The following is a 21,496-nucleotide window of genomic DNA, read 5'->3' as shown; positions in this document are numbered from 1 at the left end:
CTTCTATTGGAATCTGTTGAATCACGTACCCCTCCCGATCCAAGGTATAGATTTCCCAATCACCATAGATAACATACGGTTACATATATGGTATCTTATTTACATTGTTAGGTACTGACAATATCTTCATAAATACATTCACAATTATTTCATGAAATGTCACCATTGCCGTGGCTGTGACATGTTAAAGCCTGAAAGCTATTACATAAAATATTGTTTGCGCTTTGATATAATAGAGGTCAGATATATTCTTGTCATCTAATATAAACATTCCATTATTATGAACCATGTTTCAAAATGGGTAAGAAAATTACATTACCATCGGCATCCAGATAATTAGTCCATGATTAGACCAGGGAGATCGGAGTCTACCCCTTTTTTTGGAATTTCTATTTTCTCAGCACATCGGAGTGAGGAAAATCCACCAAAAACCCTATATTGGTATTAAATGATAACCATGTATTGTAAACAACGTTTAGGACTGAGGGGATTGGGGGAGAGGGTATGGGGAGGGAGAGTATTTCATTTTCCAATAAAATGCAAAAGTATAATATTTTCGTGAACATGAACGAAATAAACAAAAAGTTAATAGCTCAATATCTTTATTGAATTGTTCAGTAGAACAATAATACTAGCTGTAATAATGTTAAAACATTTCAGTCATTGTAATTACATGTGTTTCATCAATCTCAATATATTGACAATGAAAATAATTTTTTAATATAGAAAATATATTTTATATGACTATTGTGAATTTTAAATAATCCCATTTTAGATCGTTGATTAAACCACCTTTCTGAAAACAATCACTTTGATATCTCATGTAAAATCAATTTTAGATAAAAAAATATTTTCTGTTAAAATTGATTTCTAAGATTCCTGTCTGAAAGTTGATGAAACACCTTAGCTCGAGTAGAAATGCATAATACAAAGATATTGAATACTCAAACTCTTATAATGATATTGTCCAGCAAAACAGAAAATTGTCAAATAGTTAATGAAAAATAATTGAATTATAAACCAACAATTAAGTCAAATAGAATATGAAAATTATAACACACAATCACGTCACATTCATTCTCACTCTCGTAGTTGTAGGATGGGGGGGGGGGGTCGGGCGTCCGGACACTATATTTTTGAAGCCTTCTTTTTTGTCTTTGCATTACACTAAAAGTATGAATTCAATGGTTGTAATCATCTTGTTCTCCATAATATTTCCTAATATCTTGTACTAAAAATTGATGAAACTTCGCTTGTAAATTTTTCCAAATGACTTTCTAAAATTGATCGTCCGGACACACAACCTGTCCATACAACTGGGTAGACTCATGCTAGTCTAGAAGCACTCCCACACTCCAGACAAAGTGTCACAAGTACATGAATTCTCGTAAGCACACAGAAAATACAACTTATAATATGCTCTAATAAAATGTAGTAATGTACTGCCTTTCAGGGTTCAAACATCCTACAAATACACTCTTTTATAACATCAAATGATTCTATTAAAAAACAAAGTTAATTTATGAAGTCTGCGCCGAGCATCTAATCATTTATAAGGCAGTCTACCAGGAAATTCATCTATCGCGGGGGCAACGCAGAATTCAATACAGACAAGTATACATGTACTTTATAAATACGCTGTGCACTGCACTCTATGCAAATACAATTTATGCAAGCGACCTTCGGCCTTGTAACCCGATGAAAACCACATGTTTTGCTTAGACTTCGGACACTGCCTGCCGAAGTGCCGATATCATCCGAACATGCGCCCGAAATCTACACGCTGGCATCTTTACCCGACAGAGTGTTGTGCTCCGTGAGTCAGCCGATCGCGCGGTGTAAAGATTCTCACACACAGCGCTGGGCGAGGAAGGGAAGAGGGTCGCGCGATCAGCCAATCAGCGTGCAGGGAATCCGTCTACTGTGTGCCTATGGGGAAAGTTCTTCGTGCCGGAGGAGGTCTATCTTTCACTCAAAACAGACCTAACTTATATTTTTCTTCCCCGTCGCTCGACTTGCTTCAATCCAAGACAGACGACGATCGAGCACGTAAACAAAAGGGGAAATGAAATATCCGACTGATATATTTATCAAAACTTACACTATATAGTACAGTGACCCGAAATTTGTGTGGATTCCTTTTTAATTTCACACTTGTGTCTACATAGTACATGTAATAAAGTAAGAAAAACTAGCCATCATCGAAAATCCCTGAACGGGGACAACTGAGAGATGTTTTATTTTTTCTTTGTGGTTGCTTTATAAAAGCCAGGAATAAAACTCAATTATTGATAACCTCAATGATGGGACAAAACTGTCCCCGAACATCTAACATACAATGAGAGAGAGAAAGAGAGATAGCAAGAGGGGGATTATTCTGGAAGGGGGGGGGGGGGTAAACAGCCTAGGCCTACACATTATATTTACATTGGATGAAAATATGTATATCCAAATTATTTGACAAGGAACAAATAATTAAATTCATCAATTCAATCACACCACCCCTCCTCAATGCCATTATTCAAAACATTATAATATTGTTAGAAAAAGTGGAGGAAAAGATTTTGAATCACATTTGTCCATAATATTTCAAAAAGGTTCTTTTTTGTTGTTGTTGCTTTCTTGGCAATGTTAAAAATATTTCCAAAATATCCAAATGAGCAATTTCATAAAACATAGATCCATAGTGTTGAAGGTGTGGCAATTATATGGGGGGGGGGGGCGAATAAGACTTAATGTTTTGCTTGGTAATATTTTATGTAACAATCAATAATATTTTCCTTTATGGGCCAACAGGGATGGTGCAATTGTATTTTTATAGTCGGAGGCCAACCTAAAGGTTAAATCATTTTTTTTCTACTGTCAATTAAAATATCAGTCACACAAATCATACATCTCTTTCTTAATAATTCTCCTTTCTTTTTCTTCCTCTTCTCTCTCCCTTTCTCCATTTTAAACAATTTAATTCTGAATTATATATTTAAAATAATTTAATTTGCAATTGAGAATGGGGAACACTTATCACTTAAGAACAGTTTTCTTCTCTCAATTAAGTTACGATCACACAACTCAGATGTCTCTTTCTTAATACTTTCATTCTTTTTCTATCTCTTTCTCTCGCAATTTATCCTCTTTTAAACAATTTATTTCTCATAGAATTATACATTTAAAATAATTTTATTTGCAAGCGAGAATAGGGAAAAACTTATCACTTATTAAGAACAGTTTTCTTTTCTCAATTAAATTACGATCACACAACTCAGACGTCTCTTTCTTAATACTTTCTTTCTTTTTCTATCTCTTCTCTCGCAATTTATCCTCTTTTAAACAATTCATTTCTCATTGAATTATACATTTAAAATAATTTTATTCGCAATCACTTATTAAGAACAGTGACAGTCAAAAGAACTCGTTATGAACCATTATAATACTTTGAATTTAATTGAAAATAATTTTTATCAAGTCATATTTTAATTTCAATGCTAACAGTATCCCATACCCTTATATGCGTATTGAAAGATGTGATTGAATGTTGACAAGGTCCCTTTTCTTTTAAATCAACATAAAAGTACCATTGGAAAACGTTTTGCAGATGGCGAATTGCAAGGCATCCTGTTGGGCAATGCAGGATATAGATTGGAACTATGGCTAATGACACCAGTGTGAGATCCACAAACAATGCTGACAGATCATATAACAGACTTGCAATATGAACATGTATAAATAAACTTTAAAACTGTTCTTGCACAGGGATTCCCATCAAGATTTCAGAACCTAAATTTTTATTTTGCATTGCAAGGCATTTGTTCAAATTCTACCGCAGTATTGAATGAATAACATTATCTTCTATCTACTGAGATGAGAATAAAGTTCAAGTTTAACTTTCTCAATCCTGAAGAATGTAGTCTTTGTCATTTTTTTGTTCAAAATTATGAGGCAATGACATCAACAACTTATGTCTAGGTCACATTTGCCAGCCGGTGGCATTATGGCGAGTCAAAATCAGCCATTTTACTCATCCTTGTACCAGCTTCATGTAGGTGGTTTGTATAGTAATACATAAAACGTCTGATTTCGACTAGCGGTAAGGCCACCAAATGTGACCATGGTATATCTCATTTTCATATTACTTGCTAAAATATATGCTTTCGGAAATTTCCAAAGTTCAAGGTGATTTACTTCATTTTCTAAAACAATATTCAACAGGTTTCCAGTAAAAAAAAAATGCAGAGAAAGTTGCATTGTTTAATGTTACTACTGATTTCCATTAACAAACTGCTGCAAACAATTGTGGATAATTACAAAAATCAACATGGATGATTTTAAATGTTTGCAGCATAGCTTGCTGCATTCTGAGCGTCTCCTGCTGAACTTGCTGCAGATCCATGCTCCTGGTACTTGGTGTGCTGGTCATAACAGGAAGAGCACCTTCTCTTCTCTTATGCTGGGTGTCATCTTGGTGTCCTAAAAATCAACTAGACCCCATCTACCCTGGATGTCAATGGTGCCCCGGGAACAGCTTGAGGTTCCGCCTCAACCTCCTTTTCCTCCTCTGGCTTCCCCATGTCCAGAAGCAGGCTGCCTTATGTGAAAGCTGCACATCAAGAAAATAATTTTTGACTTAACTTTAATTACATCTTCAAACCATTCCGCATTGATTTTTTTTTAATTGACTTACTATGATTCAACATTTTTATTTCATTTTGGAAATCTTAAATCATTTACCAACTCTGAACAAAAATCCCTCAATCTGGCAATAGTAGTTGAAGCTACTTACTATTCCTTGCAGAAATTTTCATGAGGAAAGAAGAACTATCCCCGTTAAAATTCAGATTTAATTAATTCAAAATGAATGATAGGAATTCTATGGGTTAGGGATAATTATTCTAGCTTTTAAAAAATCTGAATTTTTCATTGTAAACCAGTTTACCTATTTCTATAGGGAGAACCATCTTGTACAAATTTCAATCGAAATTATGCTCATTTCTCGAGAAAATGAATGAAAGAATATAGCAAAATTAATGAAATGATCCTTAGGTATATATATTTTCAACTTTGTTATGACTTTGTGTGATAAATCTTTTATGTAAAACTAACCAGTTGCTCAGATGCCCCAGTCTCTGTCTCCTGGCCATGGACCCAATGCTTGGCCTTGTCCCTCATGGCTGCCAGCACAATCTCCATATTTGGCTTCACTTTACCACCTAAAGATTTAACAAAGTGCAGTAATGCCACAATTATAAATGTTCTCCATGCAAACAGGGATCACAGCAGAAGGATCTTAAAAAAAAACTATGAAGGGTGATTTTGACTCGCCTCACCCCAGGCGCAGATCCAGGAATTTCCAAAAGGAGGGGCACTTTTGTCCAGAAAATGTTGACAACCCCCAAAAAACTGGTCATCACTTGCATATATACACAGTACTTTCAACAATTTTTTGGGGGGTGTACCCCCCCCCCCAGATCTGTGCCTACCCCCCCCCCCCCCCACAAACACAGGGGATCTAGGCCAAAGAAGAATCTGTCAATAACAAATTTTGAAGTCACTACACACAGAACTGTTCAGTTATGAAGTTTTCCACAAATGCAGCAATTTAATTACTGAATGACTGAAATAGACAAAGAATAATACTTGTTTTTTAATTAGTATTTAGCCGTGACACCAATCCTTAACCCGTTGAGGATCATGGGGGTACATTTGTAAGTTTCGAAATTTATGCATCCGCCATTGCAACATCAAAAGATAAAAATATTAAACACACAAATTTGCCAACGATCTCTGGTGAATTTTTACATTTGACCTAACCTGATCATTGTCACTCCCAAATATATATTTGCCAAGTTGAAGTTGAACCATCAAAGGGTTCTTTATTTATCACAGGAACGATGTATATACAGGTGACCTTGATACCCTCAAAATAATTAAAGTATAATCAATCCTACATGCATTCTTGGACAAAGTTTAAAATCAAACAGTTCTTTACTTATCAGAATAATTTAAGAAAGACAGGATGGCCAGACAACCCCAAAACCTGTCCTCGGACCCACCTCTGATGGGTGGATGTAAAAAAATTATACATATTTTGGATTAGTTGCATGACAATTACAACAAAATAAAATTTAAGAGATAGTGATCTTTAATTCTTCTTGATGCATATAAAATATATTCTTTACTCTTATAAATAAAAATACATACCAGTCTTTGTCTGATTCCTAGCATAATCATTCACTCTTTTGTTAGATCACTCCAAGACCGCCTCAGGTTGGAGGCAGTCCGACCTGGGCAGCCAATAGCATCTCCACACAGGCTCTCTGTCTGGTTTCTGCAAACCTTTATTTAAAATGCAAACACAAACAAATCATAAAATATGTATATATGCTATATATTAATTGAAAAGACACTCTGCACTTTGTCAAGATTGTCTAAATTTATTTGACAAAAATCTCATTTCATGGCATATAATTAATATTATTTATCTACTTTGTAAGTTATCAAAATTTAAAATTGCAATCTATTAATGTAACTAGAGTTCAAATCAGGAATTTATAAGAAAGATGTGTTGTACTCTTTCAGTTTTATTCCATGAAAATCTAAATCAAAACTTGTAATTGTAAGAAAATAAGATTTCATCATTTCCAATGGACATATCAAAGACAAAAAAAATCAAAATCAATAATAATTTTCAAAGAATTGCAAGAGGTAATTAAATGAACTTAACTATTATTGATTCAGGTCTACACAATCACTAGCATAGCCAGGTGAGATTAGGTACATTTTCTATTTTTTTTTTGGGGGGGGGGAGGGGGGGGTTGTATAAATTAAATAATCAACATGAGGATTCTTACTCATTTCAAATATGCCTGAAACAATTTTTTTTCTTTCTATTCAAGAAGACGAAACCTTTTTTAAAAATTGTATTTTATAACTACTTTATGTTCGACATTATCAGGCAGTAATGACTTCTTCTTCATAAATATTCTTTTCACTTTGAGAAACTTTGCATCGAGATTACCAACATAAAATATAAGCCTGTCTATAAATACTTAAAATGGTAGCAATCAGAATTTTGGCTTATTTGAAATTAAGCTGTATATCTTACCCTTTTACATGGTGATTGCTAACCAACAGCCTTGTGTGGTTTCTTCTCAAAAAGTCACACATGCACTTGAGTTGCTCCAGTGTATATACCTCAACTATTTAAGCTGTTAGATATTGAATGAGAAAATAAATAATCCTATTAGAGAGTCACAAATTAAGACTAGATAAAGTCACACAAATATTTGCATTGAGATTACTTTCAGTATAAATTATCAAATGAATATATACTAATATGTTTGTGCCGGTGAATTAAACCATTACTAGGATAGGACATTTTGATGGTTGATTCCAATTGTTGGACTTATTACAGTGATTCAAACTTAACAGAAAAAATTAGCTCAGTACAAACTGGAAAAAAATATTTGGATTGATCATTGAAATTCCCTTTCAGATGATAAATAACCTAAAGGGATTTGTTCATTTCTTCAACATAATTTAGATATGCAAATTTATATGAACTTAGAATATCCAAATTCCAAAACTGCAATTTTTTAATCATTTTTTATTTTCTATCTTAAACAAATAATCAATGATGTTATATGCAATTGAGACCAAAATCAAAATTCTAGCCCCTTAAAAAACATAGTAATGCATGTTAAATACTAATACAACAATCCCATAGTCTCCATTCAGCCCCAAAATAACATTATATATATGATTTGTTTCTCTGCAAGAATTTTTTTATGAAGGATTTTCAAGATTTTTACTTTAGTGATCATCAGATCATTAATTTCAATTAATTGAAATAAATTGCAGAGTGTTGGATTATAACAAGCTTTAAATTGAGCCCAATTTTTAATCTCTAGCCACTGTATAGATTCACGTTCACTGGCGTACATTTTTTTTTTTTTGTATTTAAAAAAGTGTAAAAAATTTGGATTGCTCAGTTTTTATTAAAAAGATTTGCCCCCTACGCCATTGTCAGTGTCAGGCCCCCTCAAAATTTTTGGCACATTACGCTAAGTACTGTTCATGATCATGATGTCGCAATTTCATGTGGGGTCACCTATAGCAGATCCAGGGAAAGGGGGTCAATTGGTACGACTGCCTCCCCCCCTATTTTATTTCAAATTTTTAAGGGAGAAATTAAAGCCACCATTCAGAGTTGTCAAAATTGTTGGATTGCAGCACTGCACTGTAGGCCCTAGTGCCAATTCGCGCCCTGTAGTACTGTACTAAGTAAAGACACAGGCTCTAGATCTGCACCTGGTAGAAGAGAGTCTATGCGCCAACCATTAATCTAGCTCTAGCTCTACAGCTACGCACCTTTTTAAGGGCCTACGTAAATAGTAATACTAATAATTTAATAGAACATGTACCTCACTCAGCCTCAGGCATTCAGTCAGGGGCTTCACGGTGGAGCCCTCAAACTGATTGACTGAAGTCTCAACTTCTTCAGAAAGAGTTAACTTAGATCAAGAATGTTGATTCTATGCCTAAAGTTAGATCTGAAAATTCGATCTAACTGTTGTTGTAGGTCTAGAATCTAACCAACTTCAATTCAACTTGTCTGAGCTAGCTGACTTGGTAACGACCGACAGTGACGGTGGTCCAAAGTTTGCAACTTTGGCTTTGCATTCAATTCAATTCTAACATGAAAAATTGATTTGAACAACATGAAATTTTCATTTACTGATACTAATCATAATGTAGAATGTGTGATCATAGCAAGAGAAATACGATAAATAAGCTTTCCAAACGTGTCGATGCAGTTGGTGGTTTCAGCTGTTGGCGCACCAAGTGCGACCAGCGCGGTCACATCACCATGCCGAAGCTCCGGCGGCAATAGACATGGCCGAGACGCAGACCCCGCAGGCGCTTGCGACACAAAAATGGAACGATTCAAACGTGTAAAAAAATCGTGAATCTCACTTTCACGGTGCGAGCACGGATTCAAAACAATACACAGATATTTTTGCAACTAATTAATCGACTTATAATGATAAAAATAGCAAATATCAACACATTTCATTTAAAAAATATCAAGCTTACCGTTATATGGAGTCTCCATGATTTTTTCAGCAGCCGCAGATACCGATCGCGATATCGGCTGATATCGGCGTTCATCCTCGTTCAAGTTTATTCAATCTTAAAAAACTCTGGCAACTTAAAAAACTCTGGCAAAAGTTTGCCAGAGTTTTTTTGCCATGAAATTTAGACCGAATTTGAAACTCTGGCAAAAAACTAAGGTTTTTGCCATAGAAAAACTATGGCAAAAATAAGTCTGGCAAAAGCTTTATGCAACGGGGCCCAGGTCGGTGTTTCATAAAGCTAGTTAAGAGCGACTTTAAGAACGACTGGTCATCCTTTCTTGTGGTAAATGGCATATTGAATTGGCAATTGTTTAGCGCGTAAGAAGGGTTCACCAGTCCTTCTTAAAGTCGCCCTTAGCTTACGAACAGCTTTATGAAACGGCCCCCTGGCCCCGTATTACAAAGAGTTGTGATTGATCCCACCAATCACAACATCTTAAATGCATGTTTGTTCAAAGTCTTTCATAGATATGACTTACACTCAAACATTCATCGTTGTATTGACAATTTAGTGTGCACCTCTTTGTTATTAAACAAAGGACATTGTGCATATTTAAAGGTTATGACACGGATGAATTTCCATAAAGTTGAATTTGAACTCTTCGTAAGACGGGACCCAGGTTTCAAGTTACTCAATGATAGCTATAACGTTTGAGAGTATTTGATACAAATATTGATTGATTGACCAGGAACTCTTAAAATATATGATGATAATTTCGTTTCCATGGTTACTAGCTGTCAACTGATTTCCAAAGGACTCCATATTGACAATACACCTTTCAAGTTCCTGCAAATCAATTACCATTATTACAAAGGAACTCAAATCCAATGTTTCTTCGACTCAAACTTAACACCACAATTATCATGATGATTAACATTTAATCTGAGGGTGAGGAGGGGCACTGCCATTAAAAGGCGGACACCATACACGTCCATGGATTTTGAAGTAAGAACACCAAACAAGTAACCTTGCTTCATCTCAGAGTACCCAGAATAAATACCTTTGACATGTTTCCCCACCCTAAATATTGTCTCAAACATTGTATTTTCATAATAGGGTGAAATACATACACATATTTTTCACGCACCGTGCTCACATGGCTGTTTGCCTATAGCATCCCCTCGATCAGGAAAACATTTTTTAAAGTGTTTTTCTGGAAGAACATGGCGTCCACCTTGGATTGACGGCGCCTCCTCCCTGGGCTTTTGTATTATTATCACAACTCACAAGTTGTCAAAGTTCTGTTGGAATTTGGCCTTCGTCTTTTTCACCCGCGGTGCGCGTCTGTATTGGGACGTTGGACGGGGTGATGAAGGTGGAATGGGGATCGGTAAGGGACTCAGAAGCCTAGGTGATGTCGATGTCCCAAAGGCAGACGATGGCGACAACGACCTTGAAGATCCGGACGGCGAGTAGACACACAGGTTTGGGTTCGATCTCGTTAACGGGCTCAGCTGGACGGGCCGGAGCGGGTGAGACGGGGTGGTGTGGTATTCCGAGGCCTTGTTGATGGCGGGATTGGAGGACGATGGTCGGAGGGGAAGTAGATTTGATTCCCGGTGAGGGAGCATGACCGCGCTACCGGGACGCAGCGAGCGATGGTTGGCAATATGGTAGGAGGAGAATGGCGAGGGAGCAGGCGGTAAGGTCTCCCCAGACATCACTGATGACGGCGACGTCGTCGGATCACCAGAAAGGTTTGGTGAACGGCTCGGAGAGACGTGGAGAGAACTCGGTTCTCTGTTGATGGACTTGACTGAAGAACTGCGCGGGGTCGTTTCGAAATGGCTGAGATTCAACGGCGACAGCGTCTCCTGCCTCGATGATCGATTTGTCGTCTTACTTGTCACGGTGGACGATCCGAGCGGGATTATTTCAGTTATATCCCCCTCACTGCCTCCATTAGACCAATACGTCATCGACGATTTTCCTTTATTCGGGCGCCTGAACGAGATCGAACATGAACTCCCGCACGGTGTTCCTGGGATTCTGTTTGAACAGATCTCGTAGCACGACCGCGACAACGATGCGTCATTCGGCATATCTATCGAAGGAATTGCCGACAACGACCGTGAGCTCCCTGTTTCTATGACGGGTACACCCAGTCTTGTACCCGATGAGGGTTCTTCATCATCGGAAAGAACCATACTTCTAAAATATCTCGATATGATGTAATTCTCATCGGAAGAATCCGAATCTGACTTGTATCGGTGTCTCTCGTTGTTATCAGAACCTGAGCTATTCTCACAACTCCCGTAATCTACGGGAGTCCTCTTCACCGTTCGCCCAAAGACGGGCATCCCGTCCCTTACATTCCGATCGACCGCAGGGACGTTGTCTGGAGCAGAACTGGGCACCTGGACAAGAGATCGCACAGGTTTAGGTGAAGGGCACTTCCTGGATTCACCCAGTGAGAGTTGTCCAATAGCACCTTTCTCTGCAACCACTTGTACGACGACTCTTTCCTCTGGCGTTTCCCTCTTAATCTCCTCTCGACTCGATTTCCGGTTCTTGAAGATAATATCATGAAGACTTATCCGTTGCTTCTTCAAATATTTGGCCATCTCCGACATCTCTAGAAATTTTCTCCGCGGAGACGAGAAAGAATAATGACAAACCACTGCTTAATCGTTTTTGAGAAACGCTATAGAGGAAATATATATTTTGATATCAGAGGCTTCCTGTTAACAACTTCACATCAGATGTAGATTTCGAGTGCACCTAATTATCTTTCCTCTCTGATTACACACATAAAACACAATAGCAAATGTATAGAGTCGGATTCCTATTAACACTTCTCCCGTTTTTGTGGAAATGTGCGAGCTTGGGATTCGCGCGGCTTTTATAGGGATAAGAATCTGGCGGGAAACGTCTTGTGATTACGTCTGCTCGCTGCGTGTGATCAACATCCATCGCCAGTTTACGTCACAGTGGATTGGAATTAATTCTTTATTGTGACGGTTTTCCTTTGCAATCTTTCTTTCAACGTACTTTTTGCCCTCGTAGTTCTGAGTACAGGTAGACAATCAAGGACTCCACTTGTTCTCATCCCTAGAGGGAAGGTAAGGAGAAGAGACTGTAAAAAAGAAAGAAAAAGTCGTTCTTAATCATTGTTAAACGAACATATATTCCTATTTATCAAATACAATGACCATGCCCTGAATATTTTATCGTTTCGTACATTTGTTTACATAGTTTACATTATACGATAAGTTAGAAAACGCAACTGTTGTTATTCTCCTTACACACGCAATAACGAAGATTAAATCTTTATGATTTTATATTAAGGAACATGATAAGCCTCTACTTGGTAATGTTATCAGTCATACATGCATATCAGGGGGGGGCATTTTTATCATCATCATCATCATCATTAACATCACAATGACCACCATCATCATCATCATCATCATCAAAATCCTGAACAAGATTTAAGTTCTCAACGTCATCAGCCTCATCAAAGTCGTTAACGTCATCATCATAATTATCATTATCATTATCATCATAATAATATAGGAGGCGCGATGGCTCAGTGCGGAGGCGCGATAGCTCAGTCGTAGTGAGCGGGGGTTTCGGATTCTGGTGACCCGGGTTCGATTTTCACTTGGTGCGCTAGTGCCCTTTGGTAAGGCATTAATGTCATTAATGTCATTACCAGGTCCCTCGGAGAAGACCTTAAGCCGTCGGTCTTCTGGTTGCTTGCTTACAAGCACTCATGCTTCCTTAGCTATCAGGTAAAAACAAATCACCGCCATCATTAAAATCATCATCGTCATTATCATCCACCTCATCAAAATCATTAGTGTCATCATCATCATCGTCATAATCAACATCGTCATCATTTTTTTTATTAAACCCACCATGGGCAGTTATTATATACATAATTGAACATTCGAAATCACATCACATGTTTACATATTTCTTTTTTAAACAAATATTCCAAATTAAATTCTCGACAATCTTCCTGTTTTATTGCTTATAAGTATATATTTGTAAATGCACCAAAAAACAATTATAAGAAATGAATCTAGTCCGATTTCTTTGTGGGCTTTAAGTAAATGCAATTCTGTTATTTGAAGGTCGACATTGTATTCAAACTTGCTGTGAAATAAGAAAATAATCTCTTATTTAGTTTACACTCAACGAAAGCATGTACATTATCTTCGTCCACGCACATGACGCAACAATGCGGGCATCTCCCATCTGTTAGAGCATTCCATTTAAACAAATTCTTTCTTACTGGCAATAAATAATATATAACCTTAAAATTGAATTCTTTCAGTTTATTTTCTTTACAGTAACACCAGTTTCTTTTAAAAGTTTTTGTCCAATCTAGTGGTGACCCAATTATCTGTTCCCAAAACAGCAGCATAATTATGTTAGTGCTCGATGCATCTGAAGATAAGAGTCTATAGAATTGTTTACTTGAAATATCATGAATATATTTAATTTGATTTTTTTCTCCTACATCTATTTTGGGAAACTCTTAATGACGGTTTATTATTGCGGTTGGTACAAGGTGTTGTATTATCATTTATCAATTTTTTAGGGATAGCCTGACGTAATAAAGTGTAGTCAAATATCAATATTTGCTCACTCTTCTGCGATTTAAGAAGGGAATGAATTTCCAACATCATCATCATCGTCATCGACACTATCAACATCGTCATCATCCTGCTCGTCCTCCTCCTCATCATCAACAGCATTGTCATCAACATGATCATCATCATCAACATCCTCATCGACATCATTATCATCAACAACATCAACATAGTCAAAAGTTTATTTTTTGAAATTCAATCTTAAATAGAGTAAGCATGTTTGTTTTATCTCTTTAGCAACAACTGCAAAGTTGTTTAAAACGTTTAAACAGCGTTTTACTGTGAATATTAGGGGGGGGTGTCACAACCAAACGTTTTGGTCATAAAGCGTACTCTGTACCAGATATGGCTTGCCTTTCCATTAGTAGTCTTATTTCTTGATGAATTCTTCGTTAAGGCTCATACAGCTTTTATTTGTATAGAAATCTATAAACAGCGGTTTTTTTTACTGTGTGGTATTTATGGTTTTTCCATATATTTTCGCCTTGGATAACAAGCGAACATGATGATCTTTCGAGAGGCAAGCATGGCAAGGGAGAGTAATAATGACTTAAGAATCTTCATCCCAATTCGCATTTTTATACTAAAATTAAAGTTTTCTATAATAATCACAGTATAGGTTGTGAGAAGAATTGGCAATGTTCAATAAACACGTAATATACATATATATATATTGTTGTTGTTGTTGAGATCATTTCTTGAGATAATAATATGGTTGAATACGTTTTCCGCAAAAAAGTTAACCTCTCCCCTAATGAGATGTTTAGTTCATAATTATAAATTCGAAAGAAATGAACATTCCCCGCCAATTGAACAAAATTGTCAACATTTTTTTCCCTCTGATTTGTTTTACACCCCTCCCCTGTGGCAGGTCTGCTGCCCCACCCCCATGCCTATAGAGCGAAAAAGTAACAAAAATGTGTATATATCACAAAAAATCACGGACGCTGACCCGATTGTTATGCTAACAGTCAATTACGATTGAACAACCACACTAGACATGGTAGACGGGTGAATAATGGGAAAACCGTGGGTTTAGGTGAAAAAATATACGATAAATAATTACACAAAATGGATTAATCACCGTCTTATTGTCATGAGGGAGTTCGAGTGACGCGAGCGCCTTTTCACCTTCACCTTTATGTTTCTTTTTTTAAGAGATGCTACAATCTATTAAACATGTAAAAATGGATAGGCCAGAATGCGTTCTTATAAAGGATGATGACGATAATGATGATCGTGATGATGATGACGATGATAATAATGATAATAGTAATGATGGTAATAATAATAATAATAGTGATGGTAGTAATGATAATAATAATAAAAATAATAATATTAATGATAATAATATTAATGATAATGAAAATAATGATGATAATAATAATAATAATGATAATAATATTAATAGTGATAATAATAATAATATCAATAATAATAATGATGATGATAATAAATAACGTTTTATTTACCCAGTGTATCACTCCGGATAGAAAACTGATATACCAGCGGATCCTGTTATTATTACCCTACAGATCAAAACTTCTAAAAAAGAACATGCCCAAATATTACATTTTAAATACGAAAGGATGCGTCAAGATAGTCACAATTTATTAAAAAATAGGTCAAATAGAACATTCTTTAAAAGGACATGTCAAAGTAGAACATTCTGAAATTTAAATGATAGGTCTAAAGAGAACATTCGTACAAAGGTTCGTAGCCCATGTGATTGTGGGAGGGGGCAGGGGTGGGCAAATTCGAACGCAAAACACGATGCCCCTTCCCCCTCGTATTCATGCCGCGATTGTATTTATAACAATGGAAATCTATGAAAATATCAATTTATTCATTTCATAACACTTACGCATAATGTCATGGGGGAGGTGATGGCGCGTGACATTACATTTATCGAACATGTTAAACCTAAATCATAACCTTGTTACGCCTTTTTTTTGAATGAATTATATACCGTTTCTATTTCCCCCCTGATTTTACTTTGTCCAACGTGACCTCGGGATTGAATTCTGTTTAACACTGCTGATGTAAATTGCGGATCTCATAATGTTTCTTCCCTGGCCTGCATGAGGGACGTCATGACAAGTAGCTGTCTTTAATAGCAGGTTCTATACGAGAAATCCTTGCTCAAGGCACTAATCAGTGGAATAGATGAAAGCAAGGTACTCGCATTGTAAGAATGAAGTAATTATTGTTAGAAACCATTATTAGGCCTGTCCGTTTGTTGTGGAGCTTCTGTATAGAGGGGCATGCAGTCACAACAAACGATATATCTGTTCAATGGTATAAGTAAATTTACAAACAGCGGACTGTTTCCGATATTTCGATACTATTATTAGGCCTACCCGTTTGTGGTGGAACTATACTGCCTGTTAAGGGGAAGGTCACAATAGACTAGATCTCCGTTACAAAAAAATAATAAAAATACGGGCAGCAGGTGGTTTTCGATATAAAAACCAGTAATTTCTTAGATCTTGTATGGAGCTCCTTGATTGTGATTGTGATACTGAGACCTGTTACCATGGTAGTTACTACGATGGCAAATATGCAATAGTTATAACTTTTTATGAAACGGGCCCAGGACACGGACGGGAAGGTTGACCCCCGGGGGTGACCGGGCTTAATTCCAAGAAAGAACGGTGAATACTTCTTTCATTTCACCGAACTCAATGATTCTTGTATGGTCTTTGTAAAAAGAAAATACTGCAAACACTGCCAATAAAAATTAAACATTTCGAAGGCGAGGCTCTAACAACCCAATGTTCATCATTCTCCCCAGGGGCACTCTGTATATGTATAGACATACTGTATACTCTATAAACCTACTCTTGCTTTTATCTTTCCCAGATAGAGTAGAACTCATGAATAACAGAGCCTTTTTATTATCATTGGCCCTGAATAGAGTGATCCATCCGTATGTTTCTGGTGACATTCTCATTTTAATTGTTCAAGTTTTTGAACGGTAAATAAACCAAACCATACCAAACCAAACATACATAAGCCTTGCCACACGCAGCATGGGGTATTGCCTCCTAGAAATTCTAAACAAAAATGTCTTTTGTCCCCTTTTAGAGAAATCCTTCAATTTTATTTATTTGTTGTTTTAAAGGTGTCGTTATGGTTAGTTTGTTCGCTTCGCTCTCTTGCTGACATGATACACCACGTTTCCTTGTTTTTTTAGTATCGCCTGCATCGCCGTTGTATCGCCGTTGTTCTGACGACGGTGGCGGCGTCGTCAATATTGAAATCTTAACCAAGGTTAAGTTTTTGAAATGTCATCATAACTTAGAAAGTATATAGACCTAGTTAATGAAACTGGGGCATAAGGGTAATCCAGTATTACTGAACATCCTGCCTGAGTTTCAGTTCACATGATCACGGTCAAGTGTCATTTAGGGTCAACGAGCTTTGGCCATGTTAGGGGTTCATAACTTTAAAATTTTATGGATCCTAGCAATGAAACTCAGATATAAAAGCAAAGAATTTTCATCATTATACTTTAAAACTTTATTGATTTAGTTAATAAAACTTGGTCATAAGAGAAACCATGTATCCCTGAATATCTTGTACGCGTTTCAGGTCACATGGCCAAGATCAAAAGTCATTTAAGATCAACGAACTTTGGCCGTGTTGGGGGTATTTGTTGAATTGGCATCATAACTTGAAAGTTTATGGATCTAGAAACACAGACTTTAGGGTAATCAAGTATGAATGATTGTTTTGCACTCGTCTTAGGTCACATGATCATGGTCGTATAGGTCATTTTGGGTCAAGTAGTGGACATAGTAATTTATTATCATACAAATGTTTTCTTTTGTGAATAACTATTCAAGAAAGTCAGCACTGTTGCTATATCGAATCGCGTAATGCAGGCAAGACTGCCAGAGGCGTTCCACTTGTTTAGACTAAGAGATTATGTAGGATAATGTGAAGAATATTGTAAATGTGCTAGAGAGTTACGATGTAATATATCGGTCGTAGACCCAATACCCAGGACTATTTTTAAGTCACCTTTATAAGTTGCGCTTCCCCTATAAAAAACACCGTAATTTGTCTGTCACTGACAGTATGGATCCTGGTCGGTATGCAAATGAGGAGACTGATGACATCATCCACACTCACTATTTCTTTTGTATTTCATTATATGAAATATGAAATATTATAATTTTCTCCTCATTGTCAAGTGAAACAATGATTAATTCCTCCCTGATCATGTGTAAATAGCATTGTTTTATGGTTCAGTCAAGTTGGTCCTTATTGTCAAATCTGTGAAAAATGAAAAATTGTATAATTCAAACAACAAAAAACAAAAGAAATCGTGAGTGATGGACACCATCGACTGACTCACCTAGTTGTGCATATCACTGTTTTGTGAAAAATAAGCGAAACTTTAACATTCCATAACTTTCTTATTTTGCATCCGATTTTGATGAAATTTTCGGCGTTATGCTAGTTAGATTTTTCTCTATTTATTCAAATCAACAATTTTCTGGGATGGACTTGACCTTTAATGAAGATTCAAAACTCGATGAAACCAATCAGAATGGCGTATTTGACCAATTTAACGATGCGACGCTACCCACTTATAAGATCATACTACGGGTCAAAACAATAATAATAATGAAAGCAAATATTAGTCAAAATTACCATTTTGTTGATGAATATAATCACCGTTTGCCTAGTATGAAATCAAAGGTCATGAAACCGACGTAATTTTTTTTTTTTTTAAATCAATGACCACTATTTTGATATATCTTTACCGGTATTTCCACTGGACATAATTATATTGCCCTATTTCATTTATTTTGACAAATCCTTTTATAGAATGTACTTATATAGAACTACTTTTCCCATGATTCCCGGCGCTATTTAAGTCGGTTTGGTAAGGCAATTACTCTCTAATGGTGGCGGACCAAATGCCAGGACTCTAGGGGTTGCCATTGATTAGTTGACATTTTTGCCTTTCGTAATTATAATATAGCCCAAAGGAAAAAGCCTTGCTTCATGAGGGGATGGACACACACACAATAAAAAAAACTCCATCAAAAACACACACAACAAACTTAAGGTCAACTATTCGAGTATCTAGATTACGAACATGTTGTCCACCTCTATGTATTGCAATCTTATTCTTAACTTTCAGTGTTATTGTCTGTTATACTGTAACATCCACACTTTTCTGCTTGCATCAGCCAATACGTCTAATTATGCTTCTCAAATTGGCATGTACGGGCATTGGCGGCGGAAGCCAAACATTTTAGGGGGACCACAACAATTTTTCGACAAGCAAAAAAAAAAAAAAAAAGGTTATCAACCAAAAATTTTAGGGGGGACGCAGGAAAAAAAATTGAAAAGAAAAAAAAAAAAAAAGTTATCAACAGAAAATTTAGGGGGGGATCGTCCCTCACCTAAAGTTTATGGGGGGGGGGGGGACCCCCACCGCTTCCGCCGCCTATGTGTACGGGTATGAGGGGTTGGGGCGCAAGGCGTGTAGAATTTTGTGCGTTGTGCTCCACCATTTATGAAATCAGGAGATAATTAGGGGTCCACCCTGATCATTGTCATTTTTTAAATTTAATTTCCAATAGGACCATGTTATGATTGTTGACTTCAAGTCAATAATATTTACTCTTTCCAGTACACAGAATCATTGTACAATCACGGCCGTACGCATACATTTTTCGCTTGACGGGGGGGGGGGGGGGAGGGGGTGGAAGCACGTGAAAACTTTTTTTTCAAACCTTAAAAGTGAAAAAAAAAGTTTTCAACCAAAATTAAGCTGACTTCGTCCACGAAAAAAAAAAGAATTTTTGTGCCCTGCAAAGGTTATGATGTTGAGGATTTAAAATAAAGATGTATTTTATTGCATAATTTTGCCGATTTTATACTCATTCATTTTGATCGAGTGCCTGATTAATAGAAAATATCTGCGAATGTATATTTTGTTCATCAAATAAAATCCATTCTTAAGAATGGAGCCCCGACCCCATACCTCCGCATCGAATCCTGCAAGTAGCACAAGTCTTACAATGAAGCTAACTTGTAATATCAGTATTTAGGTGGGGACCTCGGGGCCGTCTATAAACTTGGAAATACATGTATGAGGTCTCCTTAAACAGACACCTTTTAATTTCTGCAATTGTCATGATTGTATACGTTCTATTTGGTATCCCGTGAAGAATGGTCATGCATGTAAATAATAAATAAATTACTAGTATGAAAAAGCTAACAGAGGCTTATAGAAGTTCCAATTATGATCATTTTAAGTCAATGGCGTACAGATGGGGGGGGGGGGGCTTGGGGGTTCTTGCCCCCGCAATTTTTCACGACCAAGAAAAGAAAAGGAAAGAGAGGAGGGTGAAATATAATATAATTTCTTTAATATTATGTCAAAATCTATCACGAAATTGGGTTGTTTTAATGAAAATGTCGAAAATTGTGCTCGCTCGCTCGTAACTTTCTAATAAATTTTACGTTATACGTAGCCCCCTCCAAATCTTTGGCTCATTGCGTCACTGTTTTGCGTACATTCTAAAATAGTAAACAGAACCTATAATCAATATCATTTATACTGAAATAGCAAGTATAGAACTATAAATAGAACGATAAACAAATCATACGGTTTTCGTAGTATGATACAATCTCGTTGAGAAAACACTGCGGGTAAAATTGAATTCTTCATAAACATTAAAGTATATATTAATTGCGCATTTTGAACTTTGTTGTAAATGCGTCATCATGAATATGGCATGTGATTATGTACGGCCATGACACCATGAACTTGCACTGGTGGGGGGGGGGGGGGGGAGGGTGGATGTTTGAATGAAAAGTAATGCAACTGACGTAACAGTTACGCGATATCAAGCATTCATATAGGTCCTATGTGGATTTTATTTTGTGATTAAAAAAGTAGTAGTAAGAAGAAAAAAACCAATAAAACGGGATTTTCGGTTCGGATGAAAAGGAAATCAAGGGGGGGGGGTGAAACCTATTGATTATCATGTTCATGCACCCCATATCCTTATCTAAGCAACAGAAAGAAAGAACAAACTACTACTACTCAGTGGCGTACCTAGGATTTTTCACAGGGGGGGCAAAACCGTCCGCCAAAAAATTTGAAAAGAAAAAAAAAAAAAAAAAAAAAAAAAAAAAAAAAAAAAAAAGGTCTTCAATCACAAATGAAGGATTTCGTACCAGAAAAGGTCTTCAAGCTCGTTAGGGGGGTCAATAAAGGTCTTCAAGTTCATCAGGGGGGGGGGGGGGCAAAAAAGGTCTTTCAAGCTCGTCAGGGGGGGCAGGGATACGTCCTTTGCATGGGTTGTGGCTCGTCAGGGGGGGGGGCAGACTGCCCCCCCCGTAGGTACGCTAGTGCTACTACTACTACTACTACTACTACTACTACAACTACTACTACTACTACTACTACTACTACTACTACTACTACTACTACTACTACTACTTCTACTACTACTACTACTACTACTACTACTACTACTGCTACTACTACTACTACTACTACTACTACTACTACTATTACTACTACTACTACTACTATTAACAACAACAATAACAGTAATAATAATTATAATCGTAATCATGATAATTTAAGATTTATTTAGCGCACGTATATGTCGATAATAACAGTCAAGGCGCAGTATGAACAAATACATGTATTATCATGATTATGAAACAACAAGAGCAAGATCGGAGCAGTAACAAGAAACACGGAAAAAGAAGTAAAAACTGGC

General features: G+C 36.6%; 1 protein-coding gene and 1 long non-coding RNA gene across 2 annotated transcripts; both read right to left on the bottom strand.

The window, feature by feature from the left end:
- Window positions 1-3,409: 3,409 nt before the first annotated feature.
- Window positions 3,410-9,158, bottom strand: LOC129276549 (uncharacterized). Its single transcript, XR_010293395.1, has 5 exons — window positions 9,091-9,158; window positions 7,100-7,202; window positions 6,196-6,330; window positions 5,098-5,204; window positions 3,410-4,594 (listed from the first exon to the last, which is right to left on the bottom strand). It is a non-coding gene; the product is annotated as an uncharacterized LOC129276549 (long non-coding RNA).
- Window positions 9,159-9,442: 284 nt separating this feature from the next.
- LOC129258329 (uncharacterized) lies at window positions 9,443-11,929 on the bottom strand. The gene has a single exon (XM_064098576.1). The coding sequence runs from the start codon at window positions 11,703-11,705 to the stop codon at window positions 10,356-10,358; it is 1,350 nt and encodes a 449-aa protein (XP_063954646.1). The 5' UTR covers window positions 11,706-11,929; the 3' UTR covers window positions 9,443-10,355.
- Between the last annotated feature and the right edge of the window lie 9,567 nt (window positions 11,930-21,496).

This window comes from Lytechinus pictus, chromosome 4 (assembly GCF_037042905.1).
Source record: "Lytechinus pictus isolate F3 Inbred chromosome 4, Lp3.0, whole genome shotgun sequence".
Classification (NCBI taxonomy): Eukaryota; Metazoa; Echinodermata; class Echinoidea; order Temnopleuroida; family Toxopneustidae; genus Lytechinus; species Lytechinus pictus.
This window is presented reverse-complemented; position numbering and strand designations above follow the sequence as displayed.